This window comes from Chiloscyllium plagiosum, chromosome 10 (genome assembly GCF_004010195.1).
Source record: "Chiloscyllium plagiosum isolate BGI_BamShark_2017 chromosome 10, ASM401019v2, whole genome shotgun sequence".
Classification (NCBI taxonomy): Eukaryota; Metazoa; Chordata; class Chondrichthyes; order Orectolobiformes; family Hemiscylliidae; genus Chiloscyllium; species Chiloscyllium plagiosum.
The window spans coordinates 63,770,309-63,796,770 of NC_057719.1; the positions used below are offsets into that span (position 1 = coordinate 63,770,309).

Sequence of the window (26,462 nt, forward strand, 5' to 3'; positions counted from 1 at the left end):
TGGGAGCGTAGAAACAGGAAGAAGTAACCCATTCAGCCCTTAAAGCTAGTTTTTTATATTTTAATCATTCACACAACATGGTCAACCTGGCGTGGCCAATGTTTATTGCCCACCCCAAATTGCATCTGACTGTGTAGCTTGCTATTTCAGTTACAGGTAACTATATTAGTATGGGTCTGGAGATACAAAAGGCGAATCTGGCTCAGGATAGCAGATTTCCTTCCCAGAAGTTAGGCTTTCTACAGAACATGAGTTCTATTTTAGCTTTTTAGTTTGATTTATTTACTTGCTAAGTTTAAAATCCCTATCCACTCTGGTGGAATTTGAACTCATGTCCGGCAATCACTAGTCCAGGCTTCCAGAATGCTAATCCAATAGCATAATCACTATGTAAGTTAATGTTGTTACTTTATTATGATGTAAGGAACTTTTATTTCAAATGTTAGATAGTTGAGTGTGTGAGGAAGATGTGATCAATCACATTTAAGAGAGTAATTCAAAACTGAAAGGCAATTAAACTCTAACCTTCTCTCATATTTACTAAAAAGTGATTATACTTTGTAGTCTTGAAGATGCACAATTCCAATTTAGAAACTGAATAATATATTCTACAACACAAGGTGTAATTACTGTCCCCATAAACTATTGACTTACTGTGAGCAACATTACAATGGCAGTTCAGGGTCTTTAGTGTTTCTGATTTACATCAGTGCATAAATCAAATCCTAGGTTTAAATTGGGCAAATTGGAAGGCATTACACAGCTGGGGAGTAATGAAACGCTGAGGAACTTAATAAAAGTTAAGACAATAGTCCTGAAATTGCTCAAAAGTAACAGTGAATTAGCAGAACTTAGTATTTTGCAAGAAATCTAGCATTTTGTGGCAGTGAGGAGAAATGACAAGATTTCTGATTCTTTGCAAATTGCTGGACAATCTGTACCACTCTACCATTAACCTCAACAAAATTGAAAAAAGTTGGAATTGCCTTGAGTCTCTCAATTAAATTGATGACAAGTTGTGAAATTGCTGCATTTATGGTAAAAATACAAATCCATTTAGTGCTGGCAATTTATAAGCACTTCCTTCATGATGCAATTTGTGGTCCTGATCTGACACTCAACTTTAGAAGCCTAGAAAGGAAAGTGATTAAACCATGGAGTCTCACAATTAGGGGCAGTAAATTGTTCTGTGCATTTTGAAAATGCTTTTTGTCTATCTTGATGGTACGTTTTTGCCCTCATTTTCAGGATCCAAAGCTGCAAATAAGATTAAAAATTCAGTGATACTGTAATGTTTGCATGTTGTGCACACCATTAGTCCAGTTGTCTTTCTGGTCTCCTGCACAACTACAAACTCATGATGAAAGAGCAAGGCAATCAGATCCCACTCTGCCAGTTTCAAGGAAAGGCTTGAGAGAGCAAGGTACTCATGGTGTGAGAATTTCAGTCTGCACCTCAGAATTATTCTGTGTACCCTATAATGAACATTTCAGTCAATGTTAATGTCAATATTAAGTCCAATTTTTCTTGAGTCCTTGTGACATGGATAAGATGATGAAGTACAATCATATTAGCTGTTAAATGCTTTTCAAAGGTCTTCTGTCCATTTGTCTTTGTACGTCATTGTAACTGCTAACAATTATGAGGAAGTAGTTATTTCCATGGAGTCGAGCAAACATTTAGAAACTGAAATTGCTTTCTTAAGTGATTTGCATTGGCATATTAATCCATTCACTGACTTCTCAAAAATGATCATTTCTGGATTAGAGCAGTGCCATGTTATAACAAATGTAGAAACAGAAAGATAGTCAAAAGGAGTGGTGGTGCAAGGGATAGAGGCTTTTAGATTCCTGAGACATTGAGACCACTTCAGGAATGGGAAAAACCTACACAAATTGTATGAGTTACTGTTGAGAAGGACTGGGGCTAACATCCTCAAGGGCAGGTGTACTCATGCTACAAGGAAAGGTTTAGACTAATGTAAAAGGGTTTGGGGTGTTGGCGAAATAAAGATATACTAGCAGCAAAGAGCAGAGACAACATGCATCAGTAGATGGAAGGAACAAATAGCAAAAAAGTAAGGAATTGTGTAGAAAGAGCAGGAATTAGACTGAATGAAAAGCAAAGTTAAATGGCATGATATTAGAATGTATGTGTTAATACGGGGAGTATTAAGAAATAAGGTTCATGAGCTGCAGCCATAAGTTACAACATGGGCTTATGGTGTTATTTGGTATCATAAATACTTAGCTGAAAAGGAACTAAATATTGATGGCCACAATTTATTCGGAAGCGATGATGTGGAAAAGAAAAAGAAGAGGGAGTATTGACAGGATTTGTAGTAGCTATATTAAAGAATCATAGAATGATTATCGAGAAGAAGATGGTGGTGTAGTGGTCATTATCACTAGTTCAGTAATCCAGATGTCCAAGCTCATAATTTGGGAGCATGGAGTTCAAAACCCACTATCGCATTTGGTTGAATTTAAAGGAGAGATAATGGAATATTCGAAAATTAGTAATCCAGAGTCCCAGACTAATGATCTCCTTCACGTTCATGGAAGTCTGAAAATGCTGAATCTCGTCTGATCTCAGAAATTAAACAGATTCTGACCTGCTTAGTACTTGGATGGGGAAGACTGCCTGGGAATATCAAGCGCAAGTCGGCTTCAAAGAGAGCTCTTGTGGCACAGTGGTGTCCCTGCTTCTGAGGCAGAAGGCCCAAGTCCATACACATCGGCTCCAGAGATGTATCATAATGTCTCTGAACAGGTTAATTGAAAATGTCCATAATGACGACAGAAGGGCTTAATAATTCAAAGACAGAATACATTTAGGGTAGATTCAAGATGGGATTCTACAATAATCGTCCAATTAATGAGAAGATGGAAGAGAAAATCTCTAGACAAATTTCTGGAAAATACAAAAAAATTGAGAGCAATTATCATTCAGGATTTTGTTATGAATGTGACTTTCTTTGGCTTCAGGGCTCCAGTGCAAGTGTTTCCATGATGTTATTTCTGAGAACTCCAATTCCCAACATGGGCTGGGACTCCTAGTGCATGCATAGAATGAGATGAGCCACGAGCTCAGACCAACCTCCTGAATTTTCCTTGGCCATTGCAGAAGTTGGGGAGTCCCATGACAGGAAAGTGAGTCAGATTGACAGGAGCAGAGAAACAGACTCCAGGCAGGAAAGTGCTACTGTTGGGAAAGCAGCTAAAGGCCAATGGGTCTGTGTAGTTCAGGAAGCGGTCCCAGGAGCTGTTTGGTAGTTTTATGCAGTTAGAAGTAGTCCTGGGGAGCTGAAGTGGTGGTGAAAGGTTGATGGCTGTGTTGGAAAGAGCTGGGACTTAGAAAAATCCCTGGGAATCATTGATTGTTCGCTTGGGAGTGATTGAAGGGTATAAGAGGAAACAGAAAGATTAGCAAAGCACATACATGAGAACTCAGAAACCTCTTCGAGTCATAGAGATGTACAGCACAGAAACAGACCCTTCAGTCCAACTTATCCATGCGGACCAGATATCCCAACCCAACCAGCACCCAGCCTATATCCCTCCAAACCCTTCTTATTCATATACCCTTTCAGATGCCTTTTAAATGTTGCAATTGTACTAGCCTTCACCACTTCTTCTGGCAGCTCATTCCTACACATACTACCCTCTCCGTGAAAAAGTTGCCCCTTATGCCTCTTTTATATTTTTCCCCTCTCACCCTAAACCTATGCCATCTAGTTGTGGACTCCCCCACCCCAGGGAAAAGATTAGATTAGATTCCCTACAGAATGGAAACAGGCCCTTCAGCCCAACAGGTCCACATCAACCGTCCGAAGAATAACCCACCCAGACCCGTTCCCCTGCCCTATACTTACCCCGACTAATGCACCTAACACTATGGGCAATTTAGCCTGGCCGATTCACCTGGCTAGCACATCTTTTGGTTTGTGGGACGAAGCCGGAGCACCCAGAGGAAACCCACACAGACACGGGGAGAATGTGCAAACTCTACACAGACAGTCACCCAATGCGGGAATTGAACCAGGGTCCCTGGTGCTGTGAGGCAGCAATGCTAACCACTGAGCCACCATGCCACCCATGCGGCAAAAGGATTTTGCCAAAAAGATTTTGTCTGTTTACCTTATCCACGCCCCTCATGATTTTATAAACCTCTATAAGGTCACCCCTCAGCCTCCGACGCTCCAGGGAAAATATCCCCAATTTATTCAACCTCTCCCGATAGCTCAAATCCTCAAACCCTGGCAACATCCTTGCAAATCTTTTCTGAACCCTTTCAAGTTCCACAAGATAGGAAGGAGACCAGAATTGCACGCAATATTCCAAAAGTAACCTAACCAATGTCCTATCCAGCTGCAACATGACCTCCCAACTCCTGTACTCAATACTCTGACCAATAAAGGAAAGCATACCAAATGCCTTCTTCAGAATCCTATCTACCTGTGACTCTACTTTCAAGGAGCTATGAACCTGCAGTCCAAAGTCTCTTTGTTCAGCAAAACTCCCTAGGACCTTACCATTAAGTGTAAAAGTCCTACTAAGATTTGCTTTCCCAAAATGCAGCTCCTGGTATTTATCTAAATTAAACTCCATCTGCCACTTCTCAGCCCATTGGCCCAAGTGATCAAGATCCCATTGTAATCTGAGGTAACCTTCTTCGCAGTCCACTACACCACCAATTTTGGTGTCATCTGCAAACTTACTAATTATACCCCTTATGCTCACATCCAAATCATTTATATAAATGATGAAAAGTCGTGGACCCAGCACTGATCCTTGTGGCACTCCACTGGTCACAGGCCTCCAGTCTGAAAAACAAACCTCCACCACCACCCTCTGTCTTCTACCTTTGAGCCAATTCTGTATCCAAATGGCTAGTTCTCCCTGTATTTCATGAGATCTAACCTTGCTCACCAATTTCCCATGGTGAGCACCTTACTGAAGTCCATACAGATCATGTCCACCGCTCTGCCCTCATCAGTCCTCTTTGTTACTTCTTCAAAAAACTCAATCAAGTTTGAGAGACATGATTTCCCACGCACAAAGCCATGTTGACTATCCCTGATCAGTCCTTGCCTTTCCAAATACATGTACATCCTGTCTCTCAGGATTCCCTCCAACAACTTGCCCACCACCAATGTCAGGCTCACTGGTCTATAGTTCCCTGGCTTGTCCTTATCACCTTTCGTAAATAGTAGCACCACGTTAGCCAAACTCCAGTGTTCCAGCACCTCACCTGTGACTATCGATGATACAAATATCTCAGCAAACACGTCCCTAGCTTCCCACGGAGTTCTCAGGTACACCTGATCAGGTCCTGGGGATTTGTCCACTTTTATGCATTTCGATACATCCAGCACTTTCCTCCTCTGCAATATGGGCATTTTTCAGGATATCACCATCTATTTCCTAACATTCTATATCTTTCATGTCCTTTTCCCCAGTAAACACCAATGCAAAAAATTTGTTTAGTATCTCCCCCATCTTCTGTGGCTCCACACAAAGGCCGCCTTGCTGATCTCTGAGAAGCCAATGTTTCTCCCTAGTTACCCTCATGTCCTTAATGTATTTGGAAAAAACTCTTCGGATTCTTACAAATTTATAAAATGTAAAAGGATAATTAAAAGAATTCTTGGAATGATTGGTGGCAAAATAGGAGTGTGGAGGCAGAGGGTGTGACTGGGGTTCAAAAAAGATATTGCAATGGAGGAAGGGGTAGAGATACTGAATGATGTAAAAATTGAGAGAAGATGAAAAATGGGTGTGAGTTTGAGGAAGACTGCGATGTACTAACGTCACTTGGACAGTAATCCAGAAACACAAACTAATGCTCTGTATGTCGGGATTCATAAGCCTCCACAACAGATGGTGGAACATAAATTCAATGAGAAAAATCTGGAATTGAAAGCTGTCATTAATGAAGTTACCTTGAAACTATCATCAATCGCTATAAAAACCCATTTCATTCACTAACGTCCTTTAAAGGAAGGAAATCTGCCATTCTTACCTTTATCTGGCATCCCTGTAACTCCAGACTCTCATTAAAGCGTTTGACTTTTAAATACCCTCTGAAATGCAACGTAGCTCAGAACGGAAATTAAGGAGAGGTAACAAATGCTAGTCTTGCCAGTGATATCCATATACAATGAACAAAAACTGTAAAGTTAACAAGTCATCTGGTCCATATAAGATGTATTAGAAATTGCTGAGGAAGACAAACATTGAAATAGCAGAAGATCTGACCAGTCTGTCAGTCCTTCCTGGATATTGGAATAGTACCTGAGGACCAGAGAATTGGAAAGGTTAAGTCCCTATCAAAAATAGAGTTAAACATAATTATCGTTTAACATCAGTGAGAAGAAACTTACTTGAGGTCACTATCAAGAGGAAAATTAAGTCTCATTGGGGAGGCACATGATTTATTAATAGAAACAGCAGAGATTTGTTAAAGGCAAATTGTGGAGAAAGTGAGGACTGCAGATACTGGAGATCAGAGTCAAGAGTGTAGTACTGGAAAAGCACAGCAGGTCAGGCAGCATCCGAGGAGCAGGAGAATCAACATTTCGGGCATATGCCCTTCAGTATTCCTGATTGAAGGGCTTTTGACTGAAACGTCTATTCTCCTGCTCCTCAGAGCAGCCTGTTCTGCTGTGCTTTTCCAGCACCACACTCTTGATTCTGATCTGCAGTCCTGACTTTCTCCTAGTTGATTTCAACTGTACTGCAAAGACTCTTCCAAGGATGCCTACCTTGAAGAAGTTCTCCTCTTCTCTCTATAAGGATCTCAGTGAGTCTCTCTCTGACTGCAACCACACCCCAACACCCCTAGGTCATCTCCTCTGCCCTGAAGCTTTTCAACCATGTCCTGAAGCAGACTGCTACCACAGCGACATCTCCTTCCATTCCTGATGAAGGGCTTATGCCCGAAATGTTGATTCTCCCGCTCCTCGGATGCTGCCTGACCTGTTGTGCTTTTCCAGCACTACATTCTTCACTAAAGTCAAATTGTATCTGACTAACCTAATTCACGTCTTTCATGAAGGAACAGAGGCTTGCTGAATTTACTACTTACTCGGAAACTATAAGCAATTTAGAATAACTTGACTGTGGCAACCTGCGTTTGTAATTACCATAGGGATCAGAGACATAATAGAGCTCATGGTGGAAAGAGTTAATGTGGATTTGTAAATAATATCATTTACATGTTGGTACTCTCCACCAGCTTCATGGCAAAGTTGAAGTCTTCACCTGTACATTTGTGGTGTATACTATTTTTAAATAAACAGGGAATGGTTGATGTAACAAGGAAAGGCAATATTGACCAGCTTCTGTTTTACACCCAACCACAATAAGTGGTGGCAGCAGGTGACTGAGTAAAAGGGAAGAATGGTCAGTGAGCAAATAGCAAATAAATGAAGCAACAAAAACAAGAAAAGAATGAAAAAGACATTACCATTACCCAAGTACTTCAAGAAAGTTGTAGTCCAGAACCAGGTTGACCTGGCATTAGAGATTTACAAGCTGACAACAATATCTAGTAAAAAGCAGGACTGTACTCTCTTACATGCAGTAAAGCTTGCATGCAGATGATTTCCTAATCAGACAGGAAACAACAATGTAATACAAAGTAATTAAAGCATTTGATGATTACTTCAATCGCTGCAAAAAACATGACCGTTGAGCAGTTGAAGTACAATAAACCTGTCCAGCAACTGGGAGAGAGTGTCACTTCATTTATTAGTGATTTCTACATGGCTGGCAGTGAATTGTGAATATGCAAATTTAAAAGAATAATTAATTAGAGATTAAATTGTTGTGTGAGTCTTGAATTAGGATTTTTTTGCAGCTGAAGGATAAATTGACTTTGTCGAAGGCTGCTTAGTTGATCAAATAAACAGGTTGTAAAACAGAACTATGCAGTAATTCACGTAACGGGGACCTGTTGGCAAAAAAGTCGTGTTCCATGGCTCTGGAATGAAGCATGGCTGCACAGAAACTGAGGAAAAGGAAAGGATGTGGTTCCCACCTTTTACCAAATGCTATCAGTATAGAAGATTCGTAGAATCCCTGCAGTGTGGAAACAGAACCTTTGGCCCAACAAGTCCACACTGACCCTCCGAAGAGTATACCACCCAGATGTATTCCCCTAAACTATTAACCTACATATACCCTTGATTAATGCACCTGACGTACACATCTCTGAACACAATGGGCAACTTAGCACGGCCAATTCACCTAACCTGCATATACTATCCCTTTCTTGACTCATAGCCATGTGGTTAACATTTGCTACCCTATCGGTATCACACAAGCATTCAGCTGACTGACCTGAAATGCTGGCTTGTCTTCTCTATGTAACCCCCTCCAGGCTGCTGAAATTTCCTCCAATGTGACTCTTTTCACATCCCCAAATTCAATCATTCCATCACTGTTATTGCTGCCACAGCTGCCTAGGCCTTGATAATTCCAACGTGAAATCCCTCTGCCTTTCCAGCTTACTCCTTCTGTTTAAGATTCTCCTTAAAGCCTAACTCTTTGTTCAAGCTTTTGGTCATCAACACAAACATCCCTTGTGTTCTTCAGTGTCAAATTTTGTGGAAAATCGAGTGAAGCACTTTTGGTCACTTACCTACTTTAAAGGAGTCAGATAAATGCATGTTATTGTTAATCTCTGAATAACTCAGTTCCACAGGGTGCTGGGTGAAAGAATGCCCTGCCGAAACTGAGTGCGATCTTTGTAAAATGTATGGTCATTACAATGCAGGGTATCATAGCAAGATGTTTGGATTTCAAAAATAAAAAGTAAAACCTATAAATGTTGGCAAATTCCAAGAAATAGAAGATCATAGTGATATACAAATGCAATTCCTCGATGAGATTCAAGAACCAACTGAGAGTTGTTGAATTACAGAAATTTTAGTCAATGGACACAAAAGATGTTTCAACTGAACAGTGGAGCTGGTGTTTTATTTCTTCCCAAAGATGAACAGTGGTCCGAGCAGGATCTCCAACCATCAAGCGTGAAACTCCATGGAGGCTTGCAACTTAAAGTCAGGAAAGCAGATGACTGCCACAGTTCAAAACAGTGAGAAGAAAATCTCAGAAACTTTGTCTGTAATCCAGAAGCAGAGTTGTTCACTCATAAGTAATTGAGTTTGTACAGATTTACAGCAAAATTACCGAACAGAGAAATTGGGAAGACAAGCAAATCCTAAAGATTCTTAGGGCTGAATTTTGCAAAATTATTCAAAAAGTTTGAAAAGCTGAAAACGACTCATCATATCAACTATGTCCTGAAGCAAAGTCTATATGTTTGTTTACACACTGACAAAAGTTCCTTACAAACTTGGCAAATGGGAAAGCCAGAAGTTGACTTACTGTCACAACACAGAATTACCCCACATGTAACAAAACCTATGAGTTGGTATTCCAGTGTGGTTCTCGTCCTGAATGAAACTAAATGAATCACCAAGAATCTGTGTAGATCACTCATGGTTGAACCAAGCTTCAGAAAAATTATTTTGACCTAAATATTCAACCAAATAAAAAACAGATTCCTTCTAGTAAGATTAAAGGTGCTGCCACATTCTAGGAAGGATTTGCAATGATCGCAGCTATGCTGTCTGATAGGTATCATTTTTTGATGGGTTGGGGACATTATTCAAGCCTTTGATATTACTATCAAACAATGATACACAGTTGAACCTACTTTCTGAAAATCATGCTGAATTTTTTCATGACATTATCTTGGTTTTTGGCCTATAAAATAGAAGATCTGTGATGTTGACAGTACTGCATTTAGATAGCTGAAGTAGAAGACCTGTTTTATGTGTGCAGATAATGGGATCATTTTGTTAACTTTTTTTTATTTATCTCATTAGATTTTTTTTTCCCATCTGAGTCAATAGGATTGACGCTTATTCTCAAAAAATAGTCCATGTTCAGAAGTCATCTGTTAATTATTATTAATTCTATATTAAATGTAGGCAGATTGAGGGCATTAAATGGGGGTTCACGCAAACTCCAGTGTGGTGCAGTATCCTTGCCTCTGGTCTAGGAGGCCCAATTTTCAAGTCCTACCTGCTCCCGAGAAGTGTAATATCATCTCTGAACAGGTATATTAGAAAAAGCAATTATAAACATGAATATGCAGAAGTCCTAATCCTACAGGTATTTTAAGCTAAATATCAAAAATTGTTTGCTTCCCAATACTTAAGTTCATGAGGTGATTTCCTGGGATTTTATTTTTCATTCCTCATTGTCAAAATATCATCATCTATATGATTTGTTTTAACCTCTGGTTCCCACTGTCTGGTGTATTTTAGCAAACATTTACAGAAAACAGGAAAACAGACAGAATTTGATAGTAACTTTGCCATTGATGTAAATGAGTATCAAAATCATGAGCAGAGTACATTGGGTCACGCAGGTCATTCTGCTATAATGCGACAGTTGAGTTCCTCTGTAACCCCGTACTACAGAATATCTTGCTATGGAAAACCACTATAGAAAATAGCGCTGTAGAAAATCATTAATACAAAATCACTATACCTGTTTAGGAAGAAGTTTGCATTATCCAAACAACGCACACAATTTGTCAATAGCGTTATAGCCAAATTGCACGGACGAAACGCACATTATAGCAGAATGACCTGTACTATTCTCATGGGTGGAAAAATTGAGAACCCAAACCTCCTGGTTTCAAGTGATTGTCAAAAAAAGCAAGAGGCATAAGTGAAAATCCTTTTTATACATAAGTTAGCATGATGAAAACACTGTTTTGTGGTGTGATGGAGGCAGATTCAATTATGGATTTCAAAAGAGAATTGCATAAGGAGAAAAACCAATGGGAAAAAAAGTCGGCAAGGCTGCAGTGACAACATAGGATTGTGGGCTAGTTGGTGAGCTTTTACAGAGAGCAGATATAGACCTGAGATTCTGAATGATCTCTTTAATTTTGTAACCATTCATAAATCATTGTATGTATTCATTAGGGAATTTCCATGCAGTCGAAATGAGATAATGTATGTCAAAAGTGGTACTCAAATGATATATTCGATTGTTGTCTGGATTTTTTGTATATCTGCATGTATTGTTAAAATTATCTTTGTTCAAAATACAATCTCAGCAAATAAGTAGGAAAGTAGTTGAGACCAGATATATTTTCAAAAGTGACTTCATTTTTTGTATTTGTCTGCTGTTGTATAATATCTGTACTGTACTCAACTAAAACAGAAGTTCTAAAGCTTTGTATTGTACTTCCACATAATAAACTATGATATCTGCTTTTGTAATTTATGTCAGGCACTGGTGGATTTTCTGAATAGCTACTTTGTGTTGGTCTTCACAATAGAGGTTGAGAAAAAAAATCAGAGATTCAAGAGAAATAAAAAATAAATCAAGGGAAGGAACCAATTCAACTCTACAAAAGAAACAAAGAATTACAGTAAATTGGGTGCTGTTAAAGATAGACAGACCTCCACAATAAAAGCGCATGAGGGAATTGATGATTCATCAGTCCTAGCCATCCAAATCACAAGCAGTTCAGGAATTGTCTCTTTGGATTAGAATATTGTCAATTTCATTTAATTGTTTTACAAAGTAGGAGAAATAAACTGGAAATTTAGATACCTGTTGGCTTAAGGTCAGTTGTCGGGAGGTTAGTAGGGGGACAGAGTGACCAAACATTTATGCAAATATGAGCTAATTAGAAGCAGCCCAGATTTGTAAAGGGAAGGTCATATATGACATACCTTGATGAACTTTTGAGCAGATAACTAATACATTAGGTAAGTGATGTTATTTTCTGTAGGTATTATTATAGATTATTATATATCACAGGTTATTTGTAGTACCTGTTGTCACTCAGGTGATAGCACACTGACTTCTGAATCAAAAGCTTGTGGATTCAATTCCCACTCCAGAAATTGAGCTCAAAAATCAAAGCTGACTATTCACTGCAGTGGAAGAGTATTGGGGTATGATGGCCAACATGTTGCTGTTTTTAAGAACATTATCTGTTCAGTGGCTACCTCAATTTATTGATTTCACTTCAAAAGCACTTCATTGGCTGTAAAACCCTTTTCGATGTACTCTAATCATGAAGGGTACTATATAAAGTTCGCCTGGATTACGAATATCTCTTAGGGAAGAAAAAAATCTGCTCACTCACCTGAAGTGGTCTACATGTGACTGCAGACCCACAGCTACGTGGTTGACTTATCTACCCTCTGAAATGACTTAGCCAAGCCATTCAATTGTTTTAGCATCTCTGGATTTGTCATTTTCCACCAGCACAAGTGGCGACACAGTGATATACAGTAAGGAGGGAGTTCTCAACAATGGCTGTGGATCCCTTGAGGTCTCCTGGAACTTTGTCGAATTTGGACAAAGAAACCTCCTAATTGCCAGAAATCAATTACTACTCCACGAGTGTACTTTTAATCATCAGTGAAATGATAGGACTCATCACCAGCAGTGATATCAAGTAACATATTTTTGCTACTAATCTGCTCACTGATTCTCAGTTTGAGTTCTACAGATGCCACTCAGCTCCTGACCTTATTTTACGGACAAAAGTATGGACAAAAGAGCTGAATTTCCAAAAGTGAGGCGAGATACTACCTTTGACACTAAGATCATATTTGACCAAATATGACATCAGTAAGCTGCAGTCAGTAGGAATCAGGCAAAACTCTCAGTTGATGGCAGTCCTAGGATCATCATCATAGGATAATAGTCGTGATTGTTTGAGGGACTCAGCTTCAGGGACATCTCTGCAGGAGTTCCTCAGGGTAATGTCTTTAACTGGATCATGATCTTTCAACACCCCCTAATAATGCCAAGTGGACTGCAGTGGTTGAAGATTGCAGCTTACCACCACTTTCTCAAGTACAACTATGGATGGGTGATAAATGTTGGCTTAACCAGCGAAACCCATATCTCATGAATAGTTCGACAAAAATGTAAAAATCACACGACACCAGGTTATAGTCCAGCAGGTTTTTTGGAAGATTGCTGTTTGTTCAATGTATCGCATCAGTGTGTGACACTATGATCTTTTGCTATAAATTCTGTGTCCATTTGCTGCCTGACGAAGGAGCAGCGCTCCAAAAGCTTGTACTTCCAAATAAACCTGTTAGACTATAACCTGGTGTTGTGTGATTTTTAACTTTGTCCACACAGTCCAACACCAGCACCTCCATATCTTGAAAAAATTGCAACTCTTTATTTCAACTTTCTTCATAGACTTCCTGTAGGCATTTGACAAGTTAATTTTATAAAAATGTTTGGAACAGAAAGATGGCTGGGAAAGCAATTGGTTATGACATTGGGGTTAGATAAGGCTATCAGACGTATTCAAGTTGGCAGGTGACTCATGGTGTACACCAGGGTTTAGCTTAACATATTAAATGTAAAAGAAGAATAAATTTAAATAGCACACTGTTGTGGAATACAACTTAGATATAAAGTAGTTCAGGGTAAAATATGGATCATTAATGTTACAGGAATGGAAAATTGCAGTTAACTAAATTCATATATCGATATTGATGAGAAATGCGTTTGGAAAGATTTTTTTTTAAAAAACTCATGATAGATATATAAATAACCCACAAGAGAAAGCAGTTGTTCAGTAAATAGCCCAAAAGTAGAATTAATGTCTTGAATTAATGGCTTTCAAATCAAAGTTAAATGGACTTTTTCCTTGTCTAACTTCCTTTATTACTCCTTGCAGACAGTGCTACAAAAATGCTAAGTTGGTCAGTTTTCCTTTGGGAATTCAAAAATGAATATAAGCTTGGCAGATATAACTACCTACGCCAAGAAAAGAAGTAATAAAAGTACAGAAAATAATCTAGCCAGTTGAGAGGAATTTCAATATGTCACAGGGAGTCAGCTGGAATGGGAAATGATGAATGTTTGACGAATGATGACAATAAAGCTATTTGTAAACTGCTAGATTACTCCAGTTGGATTTAGTTTTAATTCACCAAAGCTAGAAATTAACTTGGATGAATTGGATTGAAAATTTTCCAGGTTGTTATTCGGACAGTTTATTCATTAACAACAGGCTTTTTACGTAGCACTTTGAAATAGATATATGTGATTTTATTCTAATTAATTTGGCCAACACAGCTTTTTCTTTAAATATTCACATCTATCCTCTTAATTGGATGTGCATATTATCAAGAAGGACAGTCCTGAGCATCCAAGGAAAATGGAATAAATTTAAAGGCATACAATTTCCGCAATTGTATGGCTCTGCAGTTAAACATTACATGAAAATAACATAAGAATTTTATGGAAAATTAACTAAATGTTCCAGAGACTGAGAATCCTGTGGCAAGTAACTCACCTGACTCCCCAGAGACTGTTTACTACTTACAAGGCACAAGTCAGAAGTGAATGGAATACTTCCCACTTGGCTGGATGGGCATAGCTCCAGCAGCACTTGAGAACCTTGACAATGTCCTACTTGATTGACACCTGAAGCATTCATTCCCACTGCCACCAGCACAGAGTGGCAACAGAGTTGAACCATCCACAAGATGTGCTTCCACAACTCACCAAATTGTTTGACAGTACCTTCCAAACCCGCAAGATGTACCACCTGGAAGGGCAAGAACAGCAAACGCATAGGAATACCCCTCCACATCACACATTATCCTGACTTGCAACTTTATCAGCATCCTTTCACTATGACAAAATCCTAGAACTTGTTTCTTCTCGAGAGAATACACCATCACCTTGACAGCAATTAGTGATGGACAATAAATGTTAGTCTTGCCAACAATGCTCAGATTCTAAAAGTAACTTGAAATAAAAACATCTATTTAATTCACAATGGAGGATGCTTTCTTTTTTGTTGCTGTTTTTGATTAAATGTGGTGTCATATAAGTTTCAGCGAATTTATATTCTTTTCTCCTATATTCTCTCAGACTTTTAAGGAAATACTAAGTAATTTCAGCATCAGTTGCCCTCAGTGTAACAACTAAATAATTATTCTTAATTTATTATTTGGGATGGTGAGTAATGGTGGACATATCGAACTTGAGAATAACATCATAGAAAAGCATGTTCCAAGTCTCAACCAATATCCATACCTGTAAATTCCAGCAGGGTTCAGCAAATATTAATCACTATGCAAATATTTCTTTGCTTCTCCTTCTCACTGAGCAATTCTGCAGTGTTATTTCATTTCTGATTGTATCTATATGTATAAATAATTGCATTTGTTTCACACTTAATGTCTTGAAGCAACATAGCCAAGGTTTACTTTCAAAGTATAGTCACTGTTGTTGTGTAACTAATATTCTTATAGCAAGATCTTAAACAATTGACAATTTCTGCTTCAGTGGGGTTAGTTGGGAATAAGTGTTGTGAACTGTTAGTACAGAGACCCAGGTAATGTTCTGAGGCCCCAGGTTCATATCACACTGTGACTGATGGTGAAATTTGACTTCAATAAAATCTGGAATTAGTAGTCTAATGATGACCATGAACCATTGCTGATTGTCAGAAAAACCCAACTGGTTCACTAATGTCCTTTAGGGTAGGAAATCTGCCATCCTTACTTGGTCTGGCCGACATGTGACTGCAGACCCACTGCAATCTGGTTGGCGCTTCACTGCCCTCTGGGCAATTCAGGATGGACAATAAATGCTGGCCTGGCTAGTGATGCCCACATCCTTCAAATTAATCATAAAAAGAAGTAATCTGTGAGATTTATATATATACTTTTAATATTGGTTCCTGTGAGTTTAGATTTCTGGTTTTGAGTTAGTAACTAGTAGGATTTTTTCCTTGGGGATCTGAAGATATTAATTAACTTACAAGTATGGTAATAGTTTTTCAAGAACAGTCGTTGAAGCTTGGCTGTCAAGTGAATGGATTTATGCATTAATGGACTTCTGTTTGTTTGAGAATGATTACAAGCCAGCTTGGTAAACATTGGGGTCTCAAAGGTTTATTAATGTGTTCTAGAATTTTTGTTTAAACATAAGGGAAGTACCTATAACTGATAGATTTTTGGTTGCATTTTTCACTTTGAGGGGGTTAGTTCTATGAAGACCTGGTGTGAGTGTTATTCAAGAGATATTTTGATTACTGTACAATTTGTGGAGTTTTGGATTCTATACAAATGCTGTTTTCTTTTTTTTCCATTTATAAAGGATTGTTTTGGGATTAATGAGATTATGCTTTTACTGGAGTTTAAAGTCTTTGAAGTTGTGTTATAAATAGGTAGTCTGGATTATCGCATTTTGTCTTCATTCCTTTTGTAATAAACTTTAGTTTTATTATTAAATCAAAATCTGCAGCATTGTATGCTTATGTTCGGCGAGAGACCACTTTGTCAAATCCAAAACAAACAAAATTATAATCTATCAAATTCCTGTCCTGTAATAATGTCATAATTATCTTACCAAAATTTGGGAGAATAATCCTGAATTTCTTCAATCTATGTCATGAGATCTTTTAGATCCACCTAAATGGAATGTTAGGATTCTGACTTTACATCTCATTAAGAACATCAGATCTTGAGTTTCTGGTCTGTAAGATTGATTAGAACAAGGAACAGTGTATTTACCTACTGAGTTCCCCCAAATCAAACTGCGAAAGATGGACTTTATAGCTAAATGAGAACAAAAAAGAAAGGCAACTTTCCTCCTGAGTATGTTCAATATATTTAACTTCAGTATTTCAACATCTCAGGACATCAAACGCAATTCCCGTTAATTCGTTGTCAGCAATCATGACTGACAGTTTATTCACAGCAAGATAGCACACATTTTTTGGCTATGGTTTTGATTCACCCTCTTCTGAAAGATAGTTCCTTCAACAATATAGTGTGCCAGATGGATTACATGCTCAGGTCTGTAATGAATCTTGAATCAGAACTTTCAGATTCAAGACAAAAATACAATTAATGTTCCAAACTATGGCACATGATTGATAATTGACCAAAAGTAAGTAATTCTGTCCTTCAAGCTTGCTCTACCATTTAATATGATCACAACTGATCTCTCACTGGCCTCAACTCCACTTTCCTGCCTGCTCTCCAAAAACCTCTAACCCATTTCTAATTAAAAGTCTGTCTATCTCCTCCTCAAAATTATTCAGTGACCTGACATCTAATGTAATCCGGTGTAACGAGTTTCACAGATTCACGACCTTTTAAGAGAAGTAATTTCTCCTCATCGCCGACATTTGCAACATGCATGGGTTTTTTCTTTTCGGTATCTAGCTCAGATTTCCAAGCTTGTTTATAATTTCCAACTGCAGCCTTGACTGAGACAGATAAACTAGTACAAGCCAGTCATTCAAGGCTTTCCTGGTTTATGTCACATACTCATACAATTGCAAGTAGCTCCAGTGGAGACACCTCCAAATTTTTCTTGATATGACATTGGAATTTGGCCTCATTAATATAATCAAATATAATAAATAATTAGCTTACTGTAACACTTTTTTTTTAGCCAAAAGTGTTGTTTATTTTTCACAATTTCTGCCTTTTCCAATCACCTCAAAGCCAAGCCAACAAAAAGCAAATTTCACTATTTGGGATTGTTTGTTTTTGAAAGTTGCAATCGATGCGCTCCTTTATTTTTTGAGAACCGAAAATCTGTATTGAACAATTGTAACTTATTTAAATGCAGTTTAAATGATGTTTATAAGTTAGGGGTTCAGGTAGCATTCCGTTACTAGCCTTAATTTATTGATGGACAAACAGCAGAAATGCTGACCCTGTTAATTTTTCTTTCTAAACCCAGGCCACAGTGCAGTTGACATCAGCAAGGTAGCACGACGACACCGCATGTCTCCATTTCCTTTAACTTCGATGGATAAAGCCTTCATCACCGTGTTGGAGATGACCCCAGTTCTTGGCACTGAAATAATCAACTATCGAGGTAGGATTGAGAATTGAAGATTGCAGTTTGTCTTTAAGATTTATAAGTGGCTTCACTATTGAGCATTTATCTAAGGTTAAATTCGTACCATAATATCTTGAGGCCAGATGGAAGTAAATTAATCAAATTGGTTTTATTGCATTTTTTTCAAAATCCAGAAATGGTGACCAAGTGCTTGTTGATGTGCATAACACAAATGCAAATCATTGTTTATAATGGTTGGACTTCTGCCTTCCTTTTGATTTTTTGTGGATGCTTGCTTTAGAGTTCAGTCTTCTTATTATGAAGTTTTAGTGCAACAGAATTTTAATATGTAACGAGCTATGCTTCTACTCAGACATATCACTGGCAAGTGCAATACTCAAACTTTTGCACTGCTTCCCAGATTCAATGGATCTTAATAATGAAGAACAGCTGTTAGGATAGTCAACTCTGTTTAGCCCTTAAAGGTTAAAGAACAGTCTGGTATCTAGATAAAATTCACACAAGTAAGAGAACCTGTAAGAGGCCATTTTAGCCCACATTTTTCCAGTATTGTTATATCCTTGGAGCATCCTTTTGTTTCTGATGGAACATCAATGCACTTTTTGCAGTAAGACTAAAGAGCAGACCTACCAGTAAAATGTTACTCATCCATTAATCTAACCTTATCACAAGACAGCTGTAATGAATGGTGGGCATAATTCACCAGCCTTATTGTTTCAGTTGCAGGCTTAGTCAAGAAATCTTATCCTGCAACACTTCAAAAGAAACAAGGTTACGAGAAGCAAAGTTTATTGATTGACCTTCTATAGCAGTTTTGTATTTGAGGAAATAGTACCCTTTGCATTCTAGAATTTACATTCCTTCAGTATAAGTAATGGACATTGCAAATGCTTACAGTATCAGTTAAAATCCAGTGCACCCTAAGAAAGATCTGTTTACCGATTGTCATTAGGTAGTAAAAAACTTGAATACTGCGTTTTATCTTGTATTTATGAGGACAATACACAAGCCTGACCAATGCGAATGAAAAACAACATTTATACCATGTGAGAGGAGAAAGTTGATTAGTTGGCAAGTGGACTCTGGTTGAGACATCGTCATGATAATGTAGTAGTCTGAGGATGACTGGTAGTTAACTACCAAACTTTGGTTCAATCTTAAACCAGGCAGGTTGACACTAATTAGTTAAGGCAATGTCCTGAGAAATGAACCAAAGCATGGCTGCAATTATTTTGTTATCCTGAAACAGTTAAAATATAATTATATTCTACCTTTGATCTCTCCTGGGCTGTCCTGAGCCGATACATGAACATGTGATGAGAGAGGAAGAGATTGTCGAATGATCTAAACCTGCATTAGACAAATTTCCAGATCTTAAACCATTACAGCAATTTCTTCTCTTGCTCGAAGAAAGGTCTTTCCTCTTTGGTCTCTTACTGCCAAAACTTTGAAACTGCGCCTCTAGCTTCTCTGTAGAATCATTAAGCAGCATTCAGAAATTAAAGCTGTCAGCATTTTGTTGCTTGGTTGATCCATTCTTCATCAGATTATCGAGGAGCCAGATGTAATAATCACAGTTGGTGCTGAACAACGAGTGTCAGAATGCACTGTACCTCAATTAAAAAGAAGCTATGTTCTTTGCAGTTTATGTGATGACATAGCAACAAGCCTGTTGCTCCCAAGGTTGTTGTATAAAGTAATTCAGACAAAAATAAATGAACATTAATATAACAAGGGATTAATAAAACTAGAACTGAGCACTTAACAATAAGTTTGCCCAGATGATCTATGATAATGCAGTATGCTGCTCATGGCAGACCTGTGCAATGCTTTGTCTGATCCAAAAACAAATTGCCTCCATAACTGCACAAATATCTGGCAAAGCACGATTAAGTAGTTCCATCAGAATCACAGCTTACAGCCCTAGCATAAAATCTATCATACCATGGCATTTTAAATTTATTTTGTTTTCTTTAAACAGACCCAGTTTGGCTTTAGGTTAGAACAGATTTTGACAGGGGGTCCTGGACTTGTTACAGTACAGGAAGAGAAGAATGTGCAGTCCTATCAGCAAGAACATTTCTTGTTTACACTGAGCGCACAACCTACTGAGGAACTAGATGTTCCTACAGCTTTTGTGAATGACGCATATCACTGGGGTAGTACACCCAGCATGTTGTTCATCGTCTTTTCAAAATCATAACTTTGTATTAATGCAGTGAGAAGCCTTTTCAGTTTTGTTGCGCTTTGTTTAAAAATAAATGTTCGGTTGAATGCTTTGGTTTGTAGCCTATTGATGAAAGTTACATTTTCAGTCATTTACAAGTCTAATTCATAGTTGCACCATTTTTAAAGTGCATTGAAGCATTCAGATTCTAATCATAAGCTTGTGTAACACAACATTAAATCTTTTGTGCATAGCTCACACATTTACTATCATATTCCATGTATTATTCTTTGGGCAGTAGACTGGGATACAGTCTATCTGGACCTGGGGATTTGTCCATTTTTATGTCTGCCAAAACCTCCAATAAGTCCTCACTCCCTATGTTAAACTGCTCAAGAGCTGCACAGACCCTCTTCTTGAATTCTGTATCAACATGCTCCTCCTCCAAAGTGAAGACAGATGTGAAGTCCCTGGTTAACACTTTACTAATATCCTCTGGTTCTGTACATAGAATTCCCCTGGGTCCCTAATGGGCCCTATTCTTTCCCAGGTTAACCTCTACCCCTTGAAATAGTTGTAGAATACCTTGGGATTCTCACTAACCTTGTCTCTTCTTTGTCTTCTCATTGCTTTCTTAAGTCTATGCACTTTCAGTACTCCATTGCGTCCTCCATTGATTTGCTTTCTTTATTCTGTTAAAAACTCTCTCTTCATTTTTATTCAGTCTTGAATATTGCAAAAGTTCCAATGTTGTCTTGGCTTGTTGCTCCCATATTTCACCCTAATGGGAACACATAAGACTCATTAGACCAGGTTATAATCCAACAGGTTTATTCAAAATTACAAGCTTTCTGAGCACTTCTCCATCACGTTATGTAGTGCACAGTCACAGAATTTATAGGTGAAAAGATCATTGCAAGATAATTCTAGGTAATTAACAGTGTCAAAAGATAATACAAATGATGTGAGTGAAATGTTGACAAGCTAAATAACAAGTCTTTGCAGATGATCAAGACTGTCAAATGGTGTGAGTAAAGTGTGAACAGCTGAACAGAAAGTAAAGGGATAACCTATGATCTGATTAATTAAGGTAAAGAGATAATTATAAAAAATCAAAAATAACATGGTGCTAGAGACAAACCAAATAGCTGGAATAACATGATAGATATAAGAGTCACATGACGAAGGTCTATCTAAAGCTGCAAGTAATCCAAAATGTACAAACAAATTAAGGTAGAAAAATCATAAGTTATGAAGGTGATGATGTCAAAACAGATCAGGAAGGAACATTTTACAAACAGAACAGTATGGTGTGGTTACATGTAGTGCAACATGAATCCAAGGTCACGGTTGAGGCTGCAACAATCACCATACAAGAGTGTTCCCTCCCATCAGGAAACAGTTCAGCAGTCAAGCACATTCAGCCTCCGATCTTCAGGTAAGCATACTCCAAGACGGCCTTCAGGATACACAACAATGCAGAATTGCCAAGCAGAAACTGATAGCCAAGTTCCATACCCATGATGACAGCTTCAACCATGATCTTGGATTCATGTCACTCTACATGTCAAAAGATGAAAGTCTTGGGAAAGGTCTTTGACACAGCAACTGGAAGCTTTGGACAAAGCTTAATGGAGCTAAAATTCTGAACAAGAAACATTGGAACTGTGACAATGCATTATGCTGTAAGTCTTTATCAAAATCCTCAGTTCAAAATTTTGGATCCTTTATCTCCACTTTCCCTCCAGTGTGGCGACGTAGAGGAAAGCAAAGCCTTTGCTCGTCAGGTTACGAGACAAACTTGATACCTTATATTCACTAGACAAACTGCGTCTTCGGAATAATCTGATTCAGATATTTATTAAAAGTGTCAACAGCTTGCAAATAGAGTGTTTGGTGTCACGGAACTGGAAAGAACTCTGACACACTCGTATTAACCAAGAAAACATATAGTTTTACTTTGCTTAGGAGATGAGTAACCTTTGCATTCCCTATTCTAATGCTTTGTATTTTTTCCCATATTTGAATGAGTATTGGTACTTCAGCAAGATTAAGTATAATTCTTTTGGTGCGCAAGTTATCTAAGTAATTCTACATATAGTCCTTGTGGCTTTTTTTCATTAGAATGATTTTTTTTACTTCTCATTGGGATATACAAGAAATACATTCTTTTAGAATTATCCACTTTTTTTGTATTGCATCCAGCTCCACTTCCCACATAACTGGCCCAAAACCTGACTGAAGATCCAAGTCCACCTTCAATCTATCCCCTGCCAGATTTAACAGAGGTGGGAAGGTGTGCCAACAACTAAACCATTCCCTGGTTTGTACTTTGAATTTGCAATGAGGTTATGCCCATATCTCCCCAGCAGTAGAAGTTTAAGTGCTTTACTTTCTTCACCCTCAAATGTCACTCCATCCCATGCTACCCTGTCTCAATCCATACTATTGTAATTTCCACTTACACCTTCAGGGTTTTTGCATCATTATGTCACTCTCTCAATGCAGTTACTACCCAACCTGTATCCCAGAGTATCAAACCTCCCAGCTTTCCTAGAAGTCTCCCTCAGTGGAAAATTGATCTCCTGAAGCTGCTGCTGCTGAAATATGAAAGGGTAGTGTCAATTGAATGTTGAAAAACATAAGCAAATGATTGAACCCAAGTCTTAAGGAAGACATGTTCAAACCTTGGGCCACTCTAATCAGACCACACCATGGGTACAGTATACTGCTCTGGTCATCAAGCCACAAGGGAGATACAGAAGCATTGGAGGAAGTACAAAGAGCCCAAAGGCTGAATCCTTGCATCAAGGGCCTACATATAAGAAAAAAACTGGGGGAAGAAGTTATCAGAGAGGTGTTTTTACAGAGATTAAAAGGAATTAAAGAGATGAATATGGAAAATTATTTTAAACTTAAATTAAAAATAAAGGGACATAGTTTCAAACCAGATACATGCATATTTAGAAATGATGTTGAGGAATTCTCCTTGACCAAGGTCTGAAATAAACATGTAAGAGTTGTAGAGATGAAAGCCTGGAATCTTTTAAGAAACGATTGAATGATAGCTTGGAAAAACGTTAGTGATATTTCTGAGTCAATGAATTAAGAAGGCACATCCATTACAAGCTTGTGATATGCTGAAGGGTGCAACCCATAAAATTGGCTGAAGTCATAAAAGTACATCATATCATTGTAGACAGATGAGTCTCCTGAAGGGAGAGCTGCCAGTTGAATTTTATTATCCTCACCCTTGCATCCGTTTTAAACTTCTTCACTAAGCACCTTGGGTATGTTTTAAAAAGTATTCACTTTCAGGGGTCTCTGGCACAGCTAGCACCTATTGCATATCCCTAGATTTCCTTAAGAAGGTAGTAATGAGCAGTGTTCATGAGACAGCCCTCTCATTTGACAAAAATGATTCCAAAGTGGGGTGGGGTAGAACAGTCTAGAATTTTGATTTAACAGGAATGAGAGAATGGCAATTTATGTCGAAGGTGGGTAGTATAGAATCTGGAGGAGAACTTCCTGCTGCTAGTGTTCCTATGATCCTGCTGCCTTGGACATTCGAGATCATGGAGCTTGAGGGTTTGGAAGGTACTGCTGAAGAAACCTAGGCAAGTTGCTGCAGTATATCTTGTTGCTAATACACACTGGCAGCCAGAGTGAACCCCTTTTCCTTTGTTATAGCTGCCCTTTTAGTGGGCAGCATGGTGGCACAGTGGTTAGCACTGCTGCCTCACAGCACCAGAGACCCGGGTTGAATTGCCGCCTCAGGCGACTGACTGTGTGGAGTTTGCACATTCTCCCCTTGTCTGCGTGTGGTTTCCTCCGGGTGCTCCAGTTTCCTCCCACAGTCCAAAAATGTGCAGGTTAGGTGAATTGGCCAGGCTAAATTGCCCATAATGTTAGGTGAAGGGGTAAATGTAGGGGAATGGGTTTGGGTGGTTGCACTTTGGCAGGTTGGTGTGGACTTGTTGGGGCAAAGGGCCTGTTTTCACACTAAGTAATCTAATCTAATCCTATTTTTGCCATTTACTCCAGCTTGAATACTCAAAGAAAATTAATGAAAGATTACAATTGCTGAATTTGAAATATTAATGAAGGAAGTAAATTGATTTGGACGAGATCTGAGTTCATGATCCTAAAAGCAAAGAGTTATTATGTTGCTCTAAATATGAGACAACTGCATTATGGATTTAATCCAACATTTGTTGGAGAACATAGGTTAGGCTCTACTCTGTTGTGGTGAGAGTATGAAATGATGTCAGTCATATTTTGATTTGATTTGATTTATTATTGTTACATGTCCCTAAGTACAGTGAGCAGTTTTGTATTGCGTTCAGTACAGGCAGATCATACCATACAAAGTGCATAGGGGTAATAGAACAGAGCGAGGAATACAATGTTACGGCTGCAGGGAAGATGCACAAAGAGTGAGGTCGACATTAAATTTTAAATTTGAGAAGTCCATTCAGAAGTCTAATAACAGCAGGAAAGGAGCTGTTCTTGAATCTGTTGGTACATTCTATGAAACGTTTGTACCTTCTGCCCGATAGAAGAGGTTATAACCAGGGTGGGAGAGGTCTTTGATTATGTTGACTGCCTTTCTGAGTCAATGGATGGAAGATTGGCATCTGGTGCTCTGTCATGGGAGAAAGTTTAAGAAGAAAGTTGCAATTGAATAACACTTGACCAGTAGGAAAATGGAAGAGTTAGATTGAAACTTTGTTTTTCAAGGCATTTAAGGGTTATACCTCACTACTTCATTGTTCACTACTCAATTCAAATAATTATATTCTACAACAAGCCCTGTTAATTTCAGAAGCTTTTACGCTAGTTATGTATGCTGCTGTACAGAGTACATTAATCATTTTACCAATCACTGACTTACTGTTTTTGAGTGCTAGCTGGCCCATGAAGATTGGCAATAATTCATCCTTTAGTAATTAATGGATTCTAATGAGGTGACCTATGAGTCTGTGTATTTCTACTCTGTTATGAAGATGGAAAATAGATGTTTTATTATTCAGATCTCACACGGATTCTTGAGATTTCTGGGGGCTTTGCTCCAATTTGACATCTAAATTGTCTTCAAAATTGGGAGGTGGAAAAATGTTTAGCTTTGACAACAGGAAAAATCATTATGCTTTGATAACATTGAGGTTCTGCTGAGATGTTTGCCTGAAAAGCTATGTTAACGGGTTGTACTGCAGTGATTTGTTTTAAACATTGACCACATATTAGCATATGAATCTCAAAGATTAACAACAGTTTTAATACCACTGTAGAATTAATGTAATATTTATTAATATGATGAATATTTTTTGGAGAATTATTTTTGTAACATGTATCTTACAAGGTGAAGAAGTCATTTCTTAATCTTATGAAATATAAACTAGTGCCTAATAAGATTTACCATCACCTTTTCAGTTAAGCCAATGCACTGTATATTTATAAATGTTCATTAAAAAAATCAAAGAAATGAAAATCTAAAGCTTGCTAGCTACAGTTCAGGTTTAAGTTTAAACTCATTGTCTTTCAGAGAGTGATTGGTAGGTTTCATGGCCTGGATATTCTGAGCTGGTATTCACCATCAGATTGCCACTCGCTCCTATTGTTCTTTCTGTTAGCTCTCAGCTCCATCAGAATTCCAATTCTAACTCCTTCAGAAATGTGAAGAGTTTTCAAAATCAAACTGCTCCTCTATAGTACAGAACAGTCAAACCATGCCTCCTTTTATTGTCAGTGTGCTGTGTTCTGAGATTTAAATGCCCGCTTTGACAGCTGTTGTAAAAGGGTAAGGATGTACAAGGTATGGATTGAGGGTGCCAAGTGGGTAGAATAGCAGGGAAGTGATAGATTACTTCAGGTAGGTTGTCGGGGGTAGTGGGTTTGTGCTGCAGCGGGAGAGGGGTTGTCGGGACTATCAGGGGAATCGGACTTAATGTTTTGGGTCTTCAGGAGTTCAGGCCAGTGGCGACTGGTGGGGGAATTAGGCTGGCAGCATCTAGGAGTGGTGGGTGGGCTGGAATCATGCTGGGTTGGGGAGGGGTGGGGGATGTAGGTATAAAAGGTTAGGCAAAATGCAATTGTGAGGGCCTATGTGCTATGTTCGGGGTCAACTGAATAGTTGTCCAGGAGTTATAAAGTTAAATGATGTAAAATCTAGTCTGAGGTAAATATTAATTGAAGTGGAACTCTCCAAATTCTCTACCTTTTGAGGGCTTCTTTCAAAGGGTTCCCAGTGCAGGGGAATTGCCTATTAGATTAGATTCCCTACAGTGTGGAAACAGCCCCTTCGGCCCAACCAGTCCACACCGACTCTCAGAAGAGTAACCCACCCAGACCCATTTCCCTCTGACTAATGCACCTAACACTAT

At 38.4% G+C, this 26,462-nt stretch overlaps 1 protein-coding gene across 8 annotated transcripts in view; it reads left to right on the plus strand.

The window, feature by feature from the left end:
* LOC122553706 (gephyrin) overlaps nt 1-26,462 on the plus strand; it is a 537,285-nt gene that overhangs the window by 408,606 nt on the left and 102,217 nt on the right. For all 8 annotated transcript variants that reach the window (XM_043697923.1, XM_043697929.1, XM_043697921.1 and 5 more), the window contains one exon: nt 17,790-17,927. In XM_043697923.1, coding sequence (XP_043553858.1) covers nt 17,790-17,927 — 138 coding nt within the window. The remainder of the gene's footprint in view (nt 1-17,789; nt 17,928-26,462) is intronic.